Consider the following 19,505-nt stretch of genomic DNA (forward strand, 5'->3'; position numbering starts at 1 on the left):
ACTTCAGCCTGGTCTTTTAACCTTCCTAATCCTCATATTAACACACGTTCAAAATGATTGTTACTGTATGCTGACAAACTCATTATGTATGTACCAACACATTAGAAATAATAATTATAATAATAATAAGATAAACCAAAAATAATAAGATAAACCAAGAGGAAGAACCTTGTAAGAGGAAACTTAATGTTTTATTTTCAGCTCCAGCGGGTGAAGCCCTTATGATCTCATCCATGATGAGGTCATGGGATTTTCACTGTATCAAAGGTTTTCATTGGAACATTTTGACAAATTAAAAAAAAAATAGGGAAAATAGTTCACCTACAAGCTCACACAACACATTACATTGTGAGCTTCGGGATTGGCTATTTCCGGCAAAGAGATTTGATGTAGGGGGAAAATGGAGAGGGCCTAGGGCAGACCTGTGCGGGGCCCTGTCAACAATGTACTGTATATAGGGCTTAACCCATTCTGACCTGAGATCAGATTCTAAAAATGTCTTCTACATCCTGACAGTTTTCTGAAAAAGCTATGTTTCTATGTCAGTCGTTCTTCGATTTTTCTAAAATAGCAGATCTACAAGCTATGAGCTTGTAGATCTGCTAACACCAAAAGGGGTTCCCAACTTCCCACCCAAAATGGTTTATGGAGCACTTCACCCATTGTCATCCTTATCTTCATAATAATTGGGGTAAATAATAATTATTATTGGTCCTCATGCTCATAGTGTATCACAATGTGTCTCAGAGGAGGTGGACATGCTCATATAGTCATACTGCATCACAATGTGTCTCAGAGGAGGTGGACATGCTCATATAGTCATACTGCATCACAATGTGTCTCAGAGGAGGTGGACATGCTCATATAGTCATACTGCATCACAATGTGTCTCAGAGGAGGTGGACAGTTCCGAAACTTGCCTACCACTGCTACCAGTGACATCATCGGTAGGCAGGTTTGGTCATATGAAACAAGATTTCAAACCTTATTACATTTTAAATTATGCAATGCAAGAACAATATGGTTCCCATTTCAATATGCTAATTTTACAGGAAGAGAATAAACAGAAAGACAAGACATTACCATACAATAATAATAATACAACAATAATACCAGGGTTCGGGAAATAACGATTAAAATGTGCAGCAGTTGTTTCATTTTTTTTGTTCTTTACTATAGGGCCAAAGACCTGAGGGGAGCGTTCCAAGATAATGGCTTGGAATCCCCAACGATGATGTCGCTGGTAGGCCCGTTTCTGCCCACCAAGGAGAGTGAGTAGACAGAAATGGTGCATTTTATTATGAGCATTAGTGAGGACCAATTATAGATTGTAGATGAGGTTTAAAATGGATGCTCTATTACGCGGTTAACCGGTTCACAGCCAAAGAGACAATCTAGAATTCTTCTTGATTAACATTCATTATTCATCTATCTATGATGTCATGGTGATGTCATGGTGATTGCCTTACAGCAGTGGTTCTCAAAGTGGCGTCCGGGGACCCCCAGCGGGTCCTTGAAGGGATTCCAGGAGGTCACCAGCTAAATGATTGATAGAAGCACCACAATTGATCCCGGTCTGTAAACTCTCAGAGTGATGGCGTTCCACAGAGTAAGGCCAGTTTATGCTTGGGGCGACAAAAGTGAAATGAAAAGTTTGAGAACTGAGAAGCACTGCCTTACAGTGACGAGTCACACAGAGACCTGGGCGGTTAAAAAAATGTTTGAGTGTGTCTGAACCCACGTACATGTGCATAATTAACTGAACTGGAGAATGTCAATACAATAAACTCACTAGATTTATCCTTCTTCAGTGTGTGTGTGTGTGTGTGTGTGTGTGTGTGAGTGTGTGTGTGTGTGTGTGTGTGTGTGTGTGTGTGTGTGTGTGTGTGTGTGTGTGTGTGTGTGTGTGTGTGTGTGTGGGGTGGGGGGAATCTTAATCATCAGGTCAAAATTCCTGTCAGATCCTGTGTCTAGCTGAGACATGAACAATAAAGAAGTATAGCCGCACACTCTCGTAGCTGCCATTAGTGGCAATGCCACATTTTTGTTGTGGACACAGAGACAAGACCAGTGGTTAGTAGTACAGTATAGTTGAGACATGACCTTTGACACAATCACAATCTAAATGTCTCAATAGAAGAGCAGGGAGACTAAATACAACCACCCAAATTGTGTAAGTTATATTATATTAATAGCATACTGTACTATGCCATAAATATTAGACAACATTACATGTTATTCAAAGCTAGCGCTGTTTAAAACATAATATTGGTTACACCACCTTTCATTTCTAAAACTAAAATAGACACTTTCCAGCTGTTCACTGTTTTATTAAAGTATAATTAAACAGAATAGTCCTGGCCCTACATGATGTATCATTATCACACATCCACAATTTTACAGTGGATGGATGTAGGCTACATCCATCCACTGTAAAATTGTGGATGTGTGATTTGTTCTGAACTAATATACCCACTATTGTGCCAGTGTAAAACTAAACGAAGGGAAAAGTGTATCAACCACAGTCTAGCCAGTCAGAAACAGTGGAACATGCATGACTACAGAACATATAATATTTAGAAGAATCTCTTTTTTATGCAACAATTAAAGTCACTTGGTAACAGCAAAGAAACAGATTTAGGTAACCTATTTCAACCTGGCATCCCCTATTTTGGTTGTCATTTTTGTCAAAAATGATGTTTTTGAAGGTATTAAACTTCAGAGCTTAACCAGAGGTCACCACCATCACCATGCCAGCTTGCCTTGTATGAAGCATTTCATCAATGTTATCTTTTTGTCACAGTCAGACATACAAAATAACAGGTCAATACATTTGACCAGAAACACAAATGGCCTAAATGGTTTAAAATGGACCATAAACTGCCATTGTGTCTATCTATACCAGTTTTCTGCTCTGGGCCTCAACAGTCTCATTTTGGGCATGAGATCTATTTTGCCACGGCCTTTTAAACAATTTTTTTGCGGTTTAAAAGAATATACCGGTAGAATGTCTTACCGTATTTATAATCTCAAGTTCCACATCCAGTCCAGTTGGTGGCGGTAATGCACATAGAGTATGGTAATGCACCTCTAATCACAACGAAGAATCGTCGAGTTCAAGGGTCACCAGGAAGTAACCCTCGTGTTTGCAGCAGAGGAGCAGTATCATAACAACATTAACAAGCGACGCGTGTTATATACATTTATATTTATACACATTAGAGAGGATTCGGTGCTGTAATTAAAGTAAGTGAACTTTGTATGTCATTTCGTTTCACTAGCGATGTTATACTGTTGATGATACGCATGCGTCAACGTTTAGTTAGCTTTTAGTTGCTAATGTTAGCTGTTTTTTTGTGGTGGAAGACTCTACTTGAGTAAAAAAGCACAAAATAAATACCAAAACGTAGAAATAGAAAGTACAAAGCCCTAACATCCAAAATGTTACAAACACGTATTGGCTTTAGTAGTCAGACTCATTATGCAGAATAGTGACCTTTTTACAAACTGCTACTGTAATAAACGGGATCTAAATAATAGTACAGTATTCTGTTCTAATGTTCTGTCATGTCATGAGACAGAAAGACAGATTGAATGCTTTATTATTAACAAGATTTTTAACAGTACATGCATGACATGTTGTGGCGATTAGCTGTGCGTCGCCACGCACGCCCATTTGTGCCGTCAGTTCACTCCAGAGTCTGATACGTTCTTTTTATGCACTAACGCCACGCACCTGGCTAGCTGCTGTGTGTGTGTCAAAGTGCTGTGACAGCGGTGGAGGCTGGAGGTGCACGTTTGTTGGACTCGCGGTTACGTTGTGTTTGGTTTAAGTTTATCATTCGTTGTGCGCACGGAACGTTATCTTTTGGACGCCAAGTCATAATGGAGAGGATATCACACTGAGAGGACTCCCCGGGGATCGTTTGGATCGTAAGGAGGACACCTTGGAACAGTGGGGATTTAACCACCACACTTGTACGGCCGTGAGTGAGTAACTAACGTGGATACACAACAGAACAGCTGAGGGGTTCGGGTACAAACTAACGGATACCGTGCGGGGTACGAGACACATAACTGTCGGGTTTTGCGTTTGTCCAAGGGCTGGATATAAGATGGAACTGTAATACTGTATGGGAACTGATTACTGAACTGAACTGTGGTGAACGTTTTGCTTTGAACGTTTCAATATATACAACTTGAACTTATTAACTGCAATGTACCGTGTCTGTGTTTATTGTGTTACAAGTGACTACAGGGTGTGCAGTGTGGTGCGGACCACATTAAGCTGCACAGCCTTATGCAACGGTTTACCCTCTTAACTAACATTTTGTCAGGATACAACTGCCTGGCTGGCACCCCAGATCCATGATCTATAACAAACCGTTACAATGTGATTTAGTTATTTTTTACTACTACTATTATTGTGGGCTCGAGTAGTGATCCCACTATTGTCATCAGTATTGTCTAGTTATTATTATTATTATTAGTAGTAGTATTATCATCATCCTCATGGTAGATATTGTAGTATACACAATTTAGGCATTTAGCAGACGCTCTTATTAATCCAGAACGACACCACATGGTCATACGCATACTCAAGTATACTGTAGTAAGTAGTGAAAAGGTCCACTTTTGGAGGTCCACTTTCTATACTCACACGGTGGGCCCCAGCCCGCAGGTTGAGAACCACTGGTATAATGTGTGTGTGTGTGTGTGTGTGTGTGTGTGTGTGTGTGTGTGTGTCCAGCCAGGCGTCATGTCGTCATACACCTGCATCAGCTGCAGGGTGGCGTTCAGCGATGGCGAGGTGCAGCGGGCGCACTACAAGACCGACTGGCACCGCTACAACCTGAAGCGCAAGGTGGCCGAGATGCCACCCGTCACCGCTGGTGAGTACACTCACAGATGGTGGACATGTAGAAAGATCCTACACAAACTCATAGAATATGCACAGCACATAGTTGAGGTGCTTGGTTGGAAAGTGAAGAAAAAGAAGAATAAACACTCATCTGCTCCAATATCATTTAATGACGGCGCTTCGAGCCAAGGCTCTTCATCTGGTCAAACGGGTAAGGGTTTATTCTTCTTTTTTTATTTAGAAAGATCCACCAATCCAATTGTAGCCTCTAGCTAGACGCCATTTTTAATGTTCGGAAAATTGTGTGGCTTGTGGCGATTGGGTCCAATATTTAGCTGAGTGACCATGGTTCAGAAGGTGCGTTCACGTTCACCACTCCCATTAGAATGAATAGAATACTATTGGCCACCTACGCCACACAGATACGGGAAGCAAACCGGAGATGGCACGTCTGTCTTTCTTTTTTTGTCTTTGGTACAATGTTATTTTGTTATACTAGTGTTACTAGGTGTCATGCCAGTCATGACAGTACCACGAAGAAGCTGCTGGCTGTCATGCCCAAGTGTTGGGCATCCTTTAAAAAAATATTATTACTTGGTATCACATTATTACATAGGTATAACATACTATTATAGCTTATTAGAGTTTTTATTTTTTAGTCATAATGACAACTAATTCCTCCCCACACACAGTTGTGTGTTGTAACTTGCTGTTGTATCTTCCTGACTCACCTGCCACCTGCTTACTGATAATCTATTGTATCTATCCTTCTCTCCCCATGCAGAGAACTTCCAGGAGAGGGTCCTGTCCCAGCGGGCCGCAGCAGACCTCCAGCTGGCGGTCGCGGCCGCCGGGGAGTTCTGTGCCACCTGCAGCAAGAAGTTCAACACCGCCAACGCTTACCAGAACCACCTGCAGTCGCACAAACACCAACAGGTAACACAACCAGGGCAGGAATTTCATGGCCGTCGTTGCCCCTCTCTTTGGCCGTGTGCCCCTCGAAAAAGTATATGCCCATACGGCCATAGTGGCCGTGGTGCCCCGACCGGAGCCTACAGAGTTCATTTTACCGTTTTTCCAGTCATTACGGTAACCAATGTTCCCGTCACGTCCCGCGCGGAAACAAATCTGTGTTGTAGTTGTGTTGCCATTTGCAAAGTGGTTTGATTCTTTTGCGGTACTTTGCCTTAATAACTACCCCCGCTGCTGCTGGTCGTCATGACGTGCGCGCACACACACACACACACACACTCGCACGCCTCCTCCTCCGCGCCACACATACACGCACTGACAGAGTAAACGGAGGGCATTTAGCCCACACGCTGCCTACTAGTGTAGCTAATCTAGCTATCCAGTCAAACTGCAACTATCACTCAAAACAAAATAATGTTTTCTACAGTTGCGACAGTGTGGCGGTCCTACGTCACATGCATTAACGTCGGTAGCTGGTCGGACATGTTTTTTGTTGTTACCTGGAGACAGTGTGTGCTGTACACACTGTCTCCAGGTAAGAACAAAAAACTGATCTGAACACTTTCACTTTGTGTTGACTTACTGTATCTCCAGAGTCCTCAGTCCTGCAGCCCCACAATGGAGAAATTATCGTATCTTATCTCTCTACATTGCCATGTTATTCAATATATTAGTTTAGCACAAAATATAGGCTTTTCTAAACCAAGCCTTTATTCAAAAGTTATGCAGGCTGTCATTGTATTTTCTGTGAATTAACTCACAGTTTAACTCAATGATCCTCAGCCATTTACATTTCAAGGACCCCCAAATTAAATGTATAGGAATTCGCCTAGGGTGACAGCCTGACAGGGTCCTAGGCCATTTCATTATGATTTTCATCTCTGGACTGGGACCCCAAAACATGTTTACAATATTTTACAACAGTAGCTACTTATATTTTGTTATTTAAAGCTGTGCTTATTTATTTAAGAAGCACTGTTCTGAACCAATGTTCGCCTTGAAAAAAACCAACCTTTAAGCTAAAATAATTATGACCGGGGACTTAAAATCATTTTTTAATTGATGGCCTTCATGCCCTGGCACTTGGCCTTGTGCCCTCAAAAAGTTGACCACACTAAAGGTCAAGTGGCCTTGCCCCTAAAAGGATGAAATTCCAGGCCTGACCACAACCACCTGCAGTCACACACACACCAACAGGTACCACAACCACCTGCAGTCACACACACACCAACAGGTACCACAACCACCTGCAGTCACACACACACCAACAGGTACCACAACCACCTGCAGTCACACACACAGGTACAGTAACTGTCCTAAACCATTTAGTCACATTTGATGAAAGCCTGAAATCACAATCGGCGCTCGTTTCGATCAAAATCGCTCGATGATCCCTCGCGTTCATATTTTGAACGAGAGGCAGGTCAGAAGTCGGAAATGAAGAGCTTAGTATATCCATCTGATCAAAACCATGGAGAGCTCCCTAGATTAGCAGATATGAGGGATTATTTCTGCAGCGGTAAACGGGGAAGTGACCGGGACCGTGGGTGAACAAAGAGGGTGGCCTTGGAGGCCACCATATCAATCGGTGTTGATTTCATTGACTAAAACTATGACGAAAAATGTACTTTGACTACCTTTTTTCACAGAGGAAAACTAAATAAAAAGAGTTGTTAAAATGATTGATGCTATATTAAAGATGAAATGATGACTGAGACTAAATATATTGACAATTTCATCAAGAAATAAAAACTAGACTAATGTTAGGGAGGGACTAGTGGAGAAGAGATCCAGTAGAATTTAAAAGACAAGTCATTTTATACTTTGCATGCTGAAAATGGCACATCTACAAGATCACAACATGTTGTGCTGCGACGCATTATGAGCTTGTAGATCGGCCCGCTAAAACACATTTTAGTCGTCAAAATCAGCTGTAGATTTAGTTGACTAAAATCGTATGGATTATTTAGTTGACTAAAAGCAAAACATTTCATATGACTATAACTAAATGAAATGTTACTCAAAAGACTATCTAAAAAAAATGCTGTCAAAATCAACACTGTCTGCGGTCCAGTTTCAAATGATGGCATTTTATTTATGGCGGTAAATGCATTTTTGTCAATAACGTTAATGAAACCATCAGGTGGAGAAACAGGCGGTGCTGGCCGCTCAGCGGAAGGTGGAGAAGATGAACGAGAAGAACCTGGAGAAAGGTCTGAGCGGAGGAGAGGAGGAGGAGGAGGGGGAGGAGGAGGAGGAGGAGGGGAGGACGGACCACGACGCCAAGAACCAGGCCCTGAGGGACGCCCTGAAGGATCAGCAGCACCGTGCCCCCCAGGCCTCCTCCTCCACAGGCCCACAGGAGGAGAAGGAAGGAGGAGCGGAGGAGAGGAGGCGAGCGGAGAAAGCTCCTCGCATGGTGTGGCTGGAGGAGCAGGCCAGGAGGATGGAGACCAAAGACAAGGAGGAGCAAGGAGGCGCAGCGGTGGCGGCAACGGCAGACGAAGGTGAGGAGACATAATCGTCGTTTATCCCATTAAAGACTTCCAAATGCCTTCTAAATCAGTAGTTCTCAAACGTTTTAGTGCCAAGGACCACTCTGAATGGTATGTAGTTGCCCACAGACCCTCCCAAATCTTCTAGAAGAAACTAAATTATTCTTTCTTCAAACATTCTCCACACACATTTAAAATCTAAAATTACACAGATGCAAGCCTTCTCGGTTTTAATGGGTTATTCAGCTTTCAGCACGATTACATTTTACGAGTTTAAAAGGACAGGCGCCTTTAATAACAATTTATTTTTGCTGATTACAGCACAGAACACAAGCATAATTTAACAGTGCACATATATGCGATTGGTGATTTCTTGTATCTCTCAATTCCTGAGGGCGGGAAGCCAATTTCTATATATTAGTAATAATTGTATAATTAATAATTCATGTAGGACATTTCAAAACCTAATTTACAAAGTGCTGTACATGCATGTAACCAGTAGAGGGAGCAAAGTGCAAAGAGTTGGCCATAAAAGCAAGGGCAATCCACGAAAATGAAAACAAATGTATAAAATGTAACAGATGCCAAATAACAAAAACAACAGATAGAAGATTCAAGAATGAAACGTAGCTTCAAACAGGTGTGTCTTGAGGAGTGATTTAAAATGGGTCGTTGATGTAGCACGCTTGATAATTAGGGCTACAAATATTGATTATTGTTCTATTACTTTTTCGATTAATCAAATAACCGAGAGCATTCTAACCAGTGGTTCTCAATAGTGGAGTCCGGGGGTTTGAACTGATTGATTGAATACTTTATTAGGCAGAAATGATACAGAACAGAGTACGGTTAAACACTTAGTCAAAAGGATATCACCGACAGAAGTCCTTGCGGTCTTGTATCCATTCAGGTCCTGGCTGTATTTTGTCTCGCTGCTCTCATATGGAGACGTTTAGATCGCGTCAAAGGTCACGTCTCACCTAGACACAGGATCCGACACAGATTTTGACATGATTCAAATAACACCTGAGCCAGAACGCAGGCTCTATTAGCTCAATGGTAAAAATGTCAGCACCGGGACAGTTCAAATCCGGTGTAGAGGAGAAAAGTTTCATAGTGCAGCAGTTTTTATATAGCATCACAATCATTTTAACACATTCAGACCATACGACGTGCGGAAATGTCATAGCTAATCCAACCGAACTGATGACGTGTGCTTTTTCATTGATATCAAACGAAAAAAGCAAAACAAATCTTTTTTTTTTGGGTTGGCCTATCCTCCTGCAATGTACTAGTAGAAGACCATGTGTAATCTAGGGAGCTCTCTGTGGTTTTGACCAGACTAGACCTGTACGTGGCCATAAACGAACTCCTGTGTCTCTTCTAGAAGAGTGGGAGGACGTCAACAACGACGATGATGACGACGACGACGACGACGACGATGATGACATGGAAGAGGACGAAGAGCCGGGGGAGTCGATGGAGCAGCAGGAGGAGTCGTCAGCGCCGTCGGTCGACAGGCCGGACGTTCTTCCCGGCTCCCTCGCCGTCACAGACTGTCTGTTCTGCTCGCATCACTCCAGGACACTTCTCAAGAACGTCGCTCACATGACCAAAATGCACAGCTTCTTCATCCCTGACGTGGAGTTCCTGGTCGATCTGAGAGGAATGATATGCTACCTGGGTGAGTAGTAGCTCTATTTATCGTCTCTTGTTGGGGTGGGAGACCTTGTGTGTCAAACTGTAACTGGTAGACATGGCCAAAGCATTTCCAGGGGTCCCCGCCAAAAACGTTGAGACCCCTTGCTCTAGGGTAGGTACCCTCACAAAAAACATGCAGTAATACTGGTCTCTAAACTACCTCCCCCTGGCCAACTGGGGCGCCTGATGGAGGGGAAAGGAACTGGTCGGAATAACGTGTTCCTTCCACACGCTACGTCCGGCCTGGGAAACTCTCCCCTGTCGGGTAAAAGGAAGCAGCTTGGACTCCTCATGCATAGAAGGAAGCATGTGGTCAGTCCGCGCAGGAATACTTTAGTTAATTGACCCAAAAAATGGGTTGCAAAATCGTGGGATAAGAATTTGTGTGTGTGTGTGTGTGTGTGTGTGTGTGTGTGTGTGTGTTCCAGCGGAGAAGGTGGGTGCTGGCAACGTGTGTCTGTGGTGTAACGAGAAGGGACGCTCGTTTTACTCCACCAAGGCGGTGCAGGGTCACATGGTGGACAAGAGCCACTGTAAGCTGTTCACAGACGGAGACGCGGCGCTGGAGTTTGCAGACTTCTATGACTTCAGGTAATGAACACTTTGAATTTAGACTGGAATTAAGACTTTATTATATTTCCACTATTGGGAATATGGGCCTAATGCCCTAACCACACCAAAGGGTCACCATGATGCAACTCCTTGGGTCCAAACGGTTTCAAGGAGTTAACGCTAAAACCGTCTCGACTTTGGTGTGGTTTGGGCCATTGAATTCCATGCGCTGAATCACTAGGGTCAACATGGGTCAACAACGTGCAACAAGACGTATCACACCGCAGGGACAACACTAAAACCGTCTTGACCCTTTGGTGTGGTTAGGGCTTTAGAGCCAGACCCCTATAACGGGCATTACCTCACTGTTTTGACAACATACGTATTGGCAATTATACAAGCCCACAACGCCTTGTGTGGCCTTATAGATCGGCTATTTTCACTGTTTTGGACACCCAACGACAATATATATATATATAACTACGTTTTTCAAAACACTCTTAGGATTTAGAAGGCATTTAGAATCGGACTCGTGTTAATAATAGTATGTGTTTGTTACTTGTGCCAACAGGACTAGTTACCCAGACAGGAAGGAGGGAGAGGATGCTGACATGGAAGATGAAGGTTTACCTGACGAGAAGAACCTGGAATATGATGAAGAAACTGAGTTCCTGACTCTGCCTTCAGGTAACTGACTCATTACTAAACTAACTGACTCTGCCTTCAGGTAACTGACTCACTGACTGACTCACTACTAAACTACCTGACTCTGCCTTCAGGTAACTGACTCTGTAACGCTTCCCTCGACTCTTACACAATGCACACACACAGGAATACACAGGGTGAAAAGTATTTGATAGCCTATGTGCGCTAGAGCGCAGGATGCTAAATCTTGATTTTCGTTAAATAATTATTTTGCCCTGCTGCATAGATTTCGACACTGTTTTATCAACATATCCAAGTGAGATGCGTTGGTTTAAAGTTTTTTAGACTATATTTGACAGCAGTGAGCACCAAAAAAGCTGTCTAGAGGCCATTACTGTTAACTGACTCATTATGCATTTGTTAACCTTCTTCTACATCGTTTGCTCCAGGTGCGAGGATCGGCCATCGCTCGTTGATGCGGTACTACAAGCAACGCTTTGGTGTCCAGAGGACGGTGGCTGTGAGGACCAATAGGAACACAGTGGGGCGTGTCCTCAAGCAGTACCGAGCCCTGGGATGGGCGGGAGACATGATGACAGGTATGAGAGTTTTTTTAAATACGTTCTGTTGTGATAACCAATCGCACTTTATTGTGAATTGACAATATTATCCACATACCCACTGTTGACACATACACATCAGTGTTATGTCCACTGTAAGTTATGTACAAATTGTGCATTACTGACAACATCAAAGTTCATTATTCTAGTGCAATTATTATGTTTTCCTGATGAATTTCGTCTGAGACTAGCCCTAGCGTACTAGCCTTGCACATTAGGCTAGAACATGACAATGCCAATGCAGAACAGAAAACATATTACACCCATACTAGGCATACTCTAAGATGTAGTTAGTGCCTTGGATGACTGTATGTCCTTACCACGGTAGTCTGAAAACGCACCTCTTCAGAGTCAGACTCCATCTTAGCCCATAGCACTTGCCGTAGCACTTGCCATTGCCTCGATGACCTTACAGGCGTACACAAAGGCTCAACCTATGTAACTTCTTACATAGCATTTTATGTAGACATAGCACTATAGTATATATGCCTAGTTCATTATAATAAAACTTTATTTGTATAGCACCTTTCATGACATGAAATGCAGCTCAAAGTGCTTTACAGAACAATGGCGAATAAAAAAGAAAAGCAAGGCAACGACATTAAAAATAACAAGCAGTAATGCAATACAGTGAGGACATGAATAACAAAAAATAAAAGATCAATTAAAAGCAATGTTGTAGAAGTGGGTCTTGAGCTGTGCTTTAAAAATGTCTACAGAGGCTGCCGGACGAAGGTACAGTGGGAGCTTGTTCCATGCCGACGGCCCGTAGAAGCAAAAAGCTGCTTCCCCGTATTTTTTAGTTGCCATTTTTTTAGGCAAAGCGAGCAGGCCAGCAGTGGAAGACCTTAGGGGGCGGTTTGGGACATATTTAGGCAGGCAGTCATGTAGGTAGGAAGGTGCGAGACCATTGAGAGCTTTATACACAAGTAAAATAATTTTAAAATCAATCCTAAAAACAACCGGAAGCCAGTGCAGTGAAGTTCTAGTTAAAACTCTGGCTGCTGCATTTTGGACAAGTTGTAATCTGTCAGTTGTTTTCTTAGGCAGTCCTGAAAAAAGTGCATTGCAGTAATCAAGCCGAGAAAAAGGCGTGGATTAGCGTTTTTGCATCGTCCAAAGACAAATGGGCTCTGATTCGTGCAATATTTCGAAGGTGAAAAAAGGCAATCTTGGTAACATGATTAATGTGTGAATTAAAATTAAATTCAGAATCAATAATGACCCCCAGGTTCTTTACTGTACTGTTACTTTCTACAGTCAGGTTGCCAAGTCTGCTTATTATTGATTATTTCTGCTCGCTAGAACCGATTATGAGAACTTCTGTCTTATCCTCATTTAGCTTGAGAAAGTTCTCACTCATCCAACATTTGATGCTAGACAGACAGGTCAACAGCGGGTCTAAAGCACAGGGATCACTGTTAGGTTTTTAGCATACGTATGATTCATGATGACTATTTTTATGTATTTGATGTATTACCATGTCTTTTGTTCCTGCTTACTGTACATCGCTCTGGATTAAGAGCATCTGCTAAACGCCTAAATTGTAAATCCTTTGCAAAAATGAAACAAAAACATAAATATTAATTATTTGTTATCCTCAAAAACAATTATTTAAATATTTGATTATACAGACCCCTAGTTGTAGTTGATAGTCTGTAGTACATATGCATATATTCGCTGGTGCTAGACTGACCATTTATACTTCACATTTATAGATACAATTTACGTTAAGTTAATGCAGTCAAAACTTGATTCAAGCCCAGGCGGTGGCGTAACCGTCTGGGCACCCGACTGGTAATCCAGTCGCCGTGTGCCGCGGGTTCGACTCCCGAGCCCGACATGGCCTTTACTGCATGTATTCCCCCATCTCTCTCCCGTTTCCTGTCAGCCTACTGTCTGTCCCTTCAAAAAACCAATAAAAGGCGTAAGCCGCAAACAAAATCTTAAAAAATTGATTCAAGGCCTAACGGCGGGGCTCCACCGGCCGTCTTGCGTCTCCATCGCGTGCGCCAAAAACGAACCGGGGCAATTTGAATGCAGTCACGCAACGCGGGCAGTGGAGCCACCCTTCATTGATTAAAAAGGGGACATTCCCTGCCGGTGACGGAGACGTGACGCTGACGCGCCCGGTGGAGCCCCGGTGTAAGGCTGTGTGTCTTCACATTCTTCCCTGCTGAAAATGCAGATGGCTCCTCTTATGAACACAGGCAGAGTTCATTTGTTTTTAAATGGAGCCCGCCATCAAGCTCTAGTTCAAAGCAGTGAGGTGTGCACCGAACATAATGCTCTTCATTGTGTTGTGGATGTGTTTCCCCGTGCAGCAGGCTCGTGCTCCTATCGTCAGCAGAAGGACATGCAGTACGTTCAAAGGATGAAGAGTAGATGGATGATGAGGATGGGAATGAACCACAACAAAACCAAACAGCACCACTTCAGAGCCCAAGTCTTGTTCTAAACCAGTTCTTCTCAGACCTTTTCATTTCAAGCCCCCCTTGTTTGCTATGCATTAGGCCACGGACCCCCATGGAACCGAATGGACCCTGGCGGGTCTATTTGGTTCCATTTCTCATTTCTTGGAGTTACAGTTCCTAACTATCACTCGTTTTTCAGGACCTGACTTTGAGAATCAATGTTGTAACTCCCCCGGGACCTGACGCAGGGGTGAGCGACCTTTTTGGTTTACCAAGAATTACCCAGTGCCAGGCAGTGAAAACATCATTACTTTTACATCTTACTATAGGCTGGAAAAATAAGTCTAAACATTTACAGGAATAGTTCACCCAACAAATGACTTATTTTCTATAATTGACACACCCCATGAAGCTTTGAATTCATGGAAATTGGGTTTTTATTGTATTTTTTGTGTGACATACCTAAACCAATAATTTGAGAACCGGCAAAGTCTCCTACTGACAATGACCCGGTCATCAAATTATTGCTCAGGAATGTCACAATGAATTCAAGGTTTTGTGGGGTCCCTATTTTGGGAATGTAATTAGAGGTAAAAGGTATTTATTTTTATGGCACCTACAAGCTCATGTTTTCCGATGTGACTTGTGAGCATGCAGATCCGATGTGACTTGTGAGCATGCAGATCCGATGTGACTAGGTATACCAACTGTTTGTCCTACAATTAGGTAACCATATATAGAATAAAGAAGTGGTTGACGGTATCCAACCCTGATCTGACGTATGTGGTGTCGCTCCCCAAAAAGGTCTGATCTTCAAGCTAACAATGCATTGTCGTTGTCTGCTTACTATAAAATGGCACCATGTCTGTCTACTCACTGTGTCTTATTTGTGGTCTGTGATTTGAACCTCACAACTCAACTAAGTGAAGTGATTAATTTTGGTCCGTGTTCCAAACCTTTTTTTTTTTTTAACAACCAGGGCTACAATTAGCCCTTCGCTAAGTCCCTCCCCAAGGACCCCAACACGTCCTTGTCCACTAGGCACGTTAGCAGCGAGGAGAGAGGGCAAGCTGTCCTTCCCCATAGAGATGCATGTTAAATGACGGGATTTCTCCATATAAATAATCGAGCATCAGAATGTCTTCTAAATCTAGTCTACCAGGCTTGCAGTAGGCTATGCACTGGACAAAATTGCATGACACTATTTAAATAAACTCAATCAAATCAACTTTTAACGACTACCCGACAGGAGTTTTCATGTTGCACGGTAAGACTACGGTCATTGGTATTATTGCCATCACCTGGGTGGGTCAGGCGTGTAAGTTTCCTGACGTTAAGCCGTGTATATGTTCAACAACGCAGCCATGCAAAATAACATTGATAGGCGAAAGCTTGACCTGCATAGCAACAGTTGCTAAACTATTTGGATTGGCATTGGACAATCGCTTTTGAGGTGGGATTTAGCTAAGGGCTAATTCAGACATGTATGTTTTGAGATGGTGAAAGTGATATTTTACCAAAATAAATGTTAACTATATTCTGACTTAAGCTCTTTAGTAAACAATGATGGATGAGAACTAGCCTGGTAAACCACTCCCCCTTTAAGACAAAATTACAAGTCCCCTCGCCGAAAGAAATTAAATGTTTTCAAGGGCGAGTGGTTAACCAGGCCAGATAAGAACCAGATAGACACAATGATCCGTGTGTGTGTGTGTGTGTGTGTGTGTGTGTGTGTGTGTGTGTGTGTGTGTGTGTGTGTGTGTGTGTGTGTGTGTGTGTGTGAGATACAGGTTCGGAATAGAGTTATTGGGTCGCACACAGCAAGAATAATTAATGAAATTTAATTATTGCTGTGTGCGACCCAATACCTCTATTCCTATGATGTTGATCTAAGCTAACGTACTATAAGTCAGAGCGAGGTGGTTACATGAAGTTTGTGATATAGGTTCATCACAAATTGAATAGCATGGAAAAGAAATAAGAACATTTATTTCTGTAATATCATTTTAAAAGTGAAACTTCCATAATATTCCAGATGAAGTGAAAAATGTTCAAACTTTGTTTTGTTTTAATCTTGATTATAACCCATGAAAAGCAAAGGCAGGTTTCTGAACTGTCCACACTCCACAGCCCTCCTCAGAGACACAGTAAGTAGACATGAAGATAACTAAGTTTGGAATTTCGTGAACTGGTATTTTAGCTGGTCAAGCCTGTCATTGACGGGTATTAAAGAAACTAAAGCAGAAGTTGTGGTGGCAAAACTCGCAAACCAAATAAAGCAGACATTGTGGCCAAATTACTCTCATCCGAAACAAAGCATAGGATATAAGTGTGGAATTGATGTTTTAGTTTTGGTTGGGTTTTCCATGTATAGTAGCCTGCCTACCTTTTAGCAACCAGGGCTTCAATTTGATCATGTTAAAGGTGGTGTAAGTGATATTATTTTATCAAAAATACATGTTAACGCTATATAGGCTACTGTACTTCATTTATCACGTAAATTGTTACACATTCAGTTCAAATGAGAATAACAAGGACATCAGAGATGTAATAAAGATGTTTTTTGAATGATTCATAATGCCTGTTCTCCCTACAATGAATACTTAGGCTACTTTTATTATAATTATAAATGACAAAGTTCAGCCTTTGACAGCAGTACTGTGCAGTGTTATACTCATATTACTGTATGGCACCATTTTTGTCAACTCAATTGGCCGCCATTCAGTATGTGAAGGTTGAACGTCTGGCTGTGGACAGCTGAAGTTTGGGATGACACATGCAGTAGGCTATTGGAATCCCCGCCGGACAGCGCAGTGGTTGTGGTTCCCAAACTTTTTTAAAGCTGGGAGAGCCAAATGAGAAATTAGACTTATGCCCGGTTCGGCAAACTAGTGCAAATAGCAGATCTGCAAGCTCTATTGCCACGTTTGTAGCCTGGAAATGTATGAAATAGTTTAAAACAAATTATTTTGAAATAAGAGTTTTGTCATGACGGACCCCTCAGAGCAGAGAGAAGATATTCTGACCGTTCTAACATTTTTTATATTTTCGATTTCGTCGTCGTCGACTCGCCCCTATAGGCTCTCTATCTTTTGGACCATAGCCTATCCATAATATTATGAATGATCGCTCTCCCTCTCTCTCGCGTACGCGCACGCATCTCTCTCACACACAGACACACAGGACACACGGTGTCTGCTGGCACCGCCTACCGCATAGAACGCCTCAGAACATAGGCGTTTGATTCAATTCGGTTTGATTATTGATTTGGTTTGACGGCTTGATGCCCACCTTTCAGGCGTCGAACGGATGTGTGTATGGTGGAAGCCCACGCGTGGAACGTAGCCTACAGATAGTAACCGTACCGGGACGGCTACAATTCATTGCGTGTTTTGCCGTGGTGATTGGGTTTGGTGACCAGTTTAACATATCACTGATATCATCAGTGTTCACTGTGTTCAGCGGTAGCACAAAGTGTCCCACTCCCATATTGTTAATGCTAGGATCATGGCATGTCCACTCACAGAGCTCACTTCATTGTCCTGCTCTCCCTCTGCAGGTCCTGACGTCCTGTACATCCATGATCCATCTTATTCAACTGCTGATCTGCACCCTGAGTCTGATGGTGAGTTATGAAAGATGTCATATGTGTGTGGGAGCATAGTATGCGTCTGTGTGGAGCCAATCTAGCAAATGGTTGGTTTATATGAGCTCACAAATGAAAGTAAGATATTTCACTTTCGAAAAATGTATGGGTCATTTTATCGTCTACTTTGTGAACACCCAAGAAAGTTTTTAAGTTGCCTTTTATTAATCAGACAAGCCCCCCTTCCTATACAAACTTTTTTGGGGTATTTTTGTATTTATTTCTAAAAAGCACGGCCCCTCACGTATTAGGAGGGTCGGGGTTCGATCCCTGGGCAGGTCATACCAAAGACTGTGCCTCCCTGCTTGGGACCCAGTGGCTCCTGGATTGGGGGGTTGGTGGGTGTAGCATAACATCCACGTACTGTAACATTGATGTTCTGATTGATTGGTGGAGCTTGTGATGCTATGGAAATATTGGTGCATCATCACACACTACAGGACTTTATTAACATTGTGAACATCAACAGGTTAAACTTGGCGGTGGTAACGGACAAACCGTTCGATATGTGTGGAAAGACATGTGATATTGACCTTTGTGTTCTTTCCGCATATCCACAAGTCTCAGCTGTCCATCTCACAACAGGTTCATTTATTACCTTTTTTACTTCCATTCAATCCTTAGAATGTTCAGAAACATGTTTAAATATGTTTCACCCACAGAGTCTCACCCACAACTCTATTTTCATTCCCCTTAACTTCAGCGATGAAGTTTATCGACAAACATCGGCGTTTGCTTATTGGAAAAGTGAAAAATGTCAAACCGATACTGGATTTTCTGCTTGAGAAGGAGGTCATCACCCAGGAGGTCCACGCTGAACTGTCTGGGTCCACCAGTCGATATACGATGTGGGAACTCTATAACCTCCTGAACTCCAACACATCCAAAGAAATGTTCTATAAAGCTCTTGAGATACACGAGAAGCCTCTTGTATGTAAGTAATTCTCATTTAAATAGGGCGTAAGTGATATGTTATTTTATTAAAATAAGTGTTAAATAGCTCCATATTCCGATATAACCTCACGTCTGCAGGTTTTCCACACAGAGGAAAGCCTGATGTTAATCCCAAACTGACCTCTGGCTAGTGGCTACACCTACTGAACTCTGGAAAGGAATACAGTGTTTTCTCATTTGTAATCGGGGGTCCACACCCTCCCCCCCCCCCCCCCCTTACTACCCTCTATGCCGGCTGGCATGTAGGGCAGCAACAAAGGATCTCCACTTCAGTCTGTTCTGGGGTCACAGACATACAGTACAAAATGAGTGGACAATAATATTGCCAGAAAAACAGAGCTTATTGCCCTGAATGACCATTACAGGTCTGTAACTCTGAGAGTGGACCCGAGTTATGGGGGCCCTTGAAAATAAAACATTTGAGAACCACTAGTACTCATAATATGCCATAGTGTCGAGGTAAATAACTATACATAATCATATTTTTAAGAAAATTGGGATACTTGACATTCAGTAATTCGGAGGGTCTTATTTGATAAAAATAAGAACATTATAATGGTGTGTAAAAAAAGAACCTCAAATTTGACACGGACACGGACAAGTCTTTGCCACGGGCACATTTGTCCGTGTACGGACAAATGTGTT

The 19,505-nt window shown here is 42.5% G+C and overlaps 1 protein-coding gene across 2 annotated transcripts; it reads left to right on the forward strand.

The window, feature by feature from the left end:
- The first annotated feature begins 3,109 nt into the window (after window positions 1–3,109).
- znf622 (zinc finger protein 622) lies at window positions 3,110–15,952 on the forward strand. 2 transcript variants are annotated; one of them, XM_080777763.1, is made up of 9 exons: window positions 3,110–3,246; window positions 4,751–4,892; window positions 5,646–5,797; window positions 7,977–8,340; window positions 9,716–10,012; window positions 10,458–10,620; window positions 11,153–11,268; window positions 11,676–11,825; window positions 14,171–15,952. In XM_080777763.1, exons 2-9 carry the CDS (start codon window positions 4,760–4,762, stop codon window positions 14,302–14,304), a joined length of 1,509 nt encoding a protein of 502 aa, XP_080633889.1. In that variant the 5' UTR covers window positions 3,110–3,246; window positions 4,751–4,759; the 3' UTR covers window positions 14,305–15,952. The 2 variants fall into 2 exon arrangements, with proteins under 2 accessions (XP_080633889.1, XP_080633890.1); XM_080777764.1 differs by having other exon boundaries at window positions 11,676–11,818; window positions 14,170–15,952.
- Window positions 15,953–19,505: the final 3,553 nt, after the last annotated feature.

This window comes from Protomyctophum bolini, assembly GCF_963924005.1.
Source record: "Protomyctophum bolini genome assembly, chromosome: 12".
Lineage (NCBI taxonomy): Eukaryota > Metazoa > Chordata > Actinopteri > Myctophiformes > Myctophidae > Protomyctophum > Protomyctophum bolini.

What these genes read in the sequence shown, in the direction of transcription:
- znf622 (XM_080777763.1), top strand. Translation starts at nt 4,760, where the DNA reads ATGTCGTCATACACCTGCATCAGCTGCAGGGTGGCGTTCAGCGATGGC. An exon ending in GATGCCACCCGTCACCGCTG is followed by an intron (nt 4,893 to 5,645) that starts GTGAGTACACTC and finishes CTCCCCATGCAG; the next exon opens with AGAACTTCCAGGAGAGGGTC. An exon ending in AGTCGCACAAACACCAACAG is followed by an intron (nt 5,798 to 7,976) that starts GTAACACAACCA and finishes TGAAACCATCAG; the next exon opens with GTGGAGAAACAGGCGGTGCT.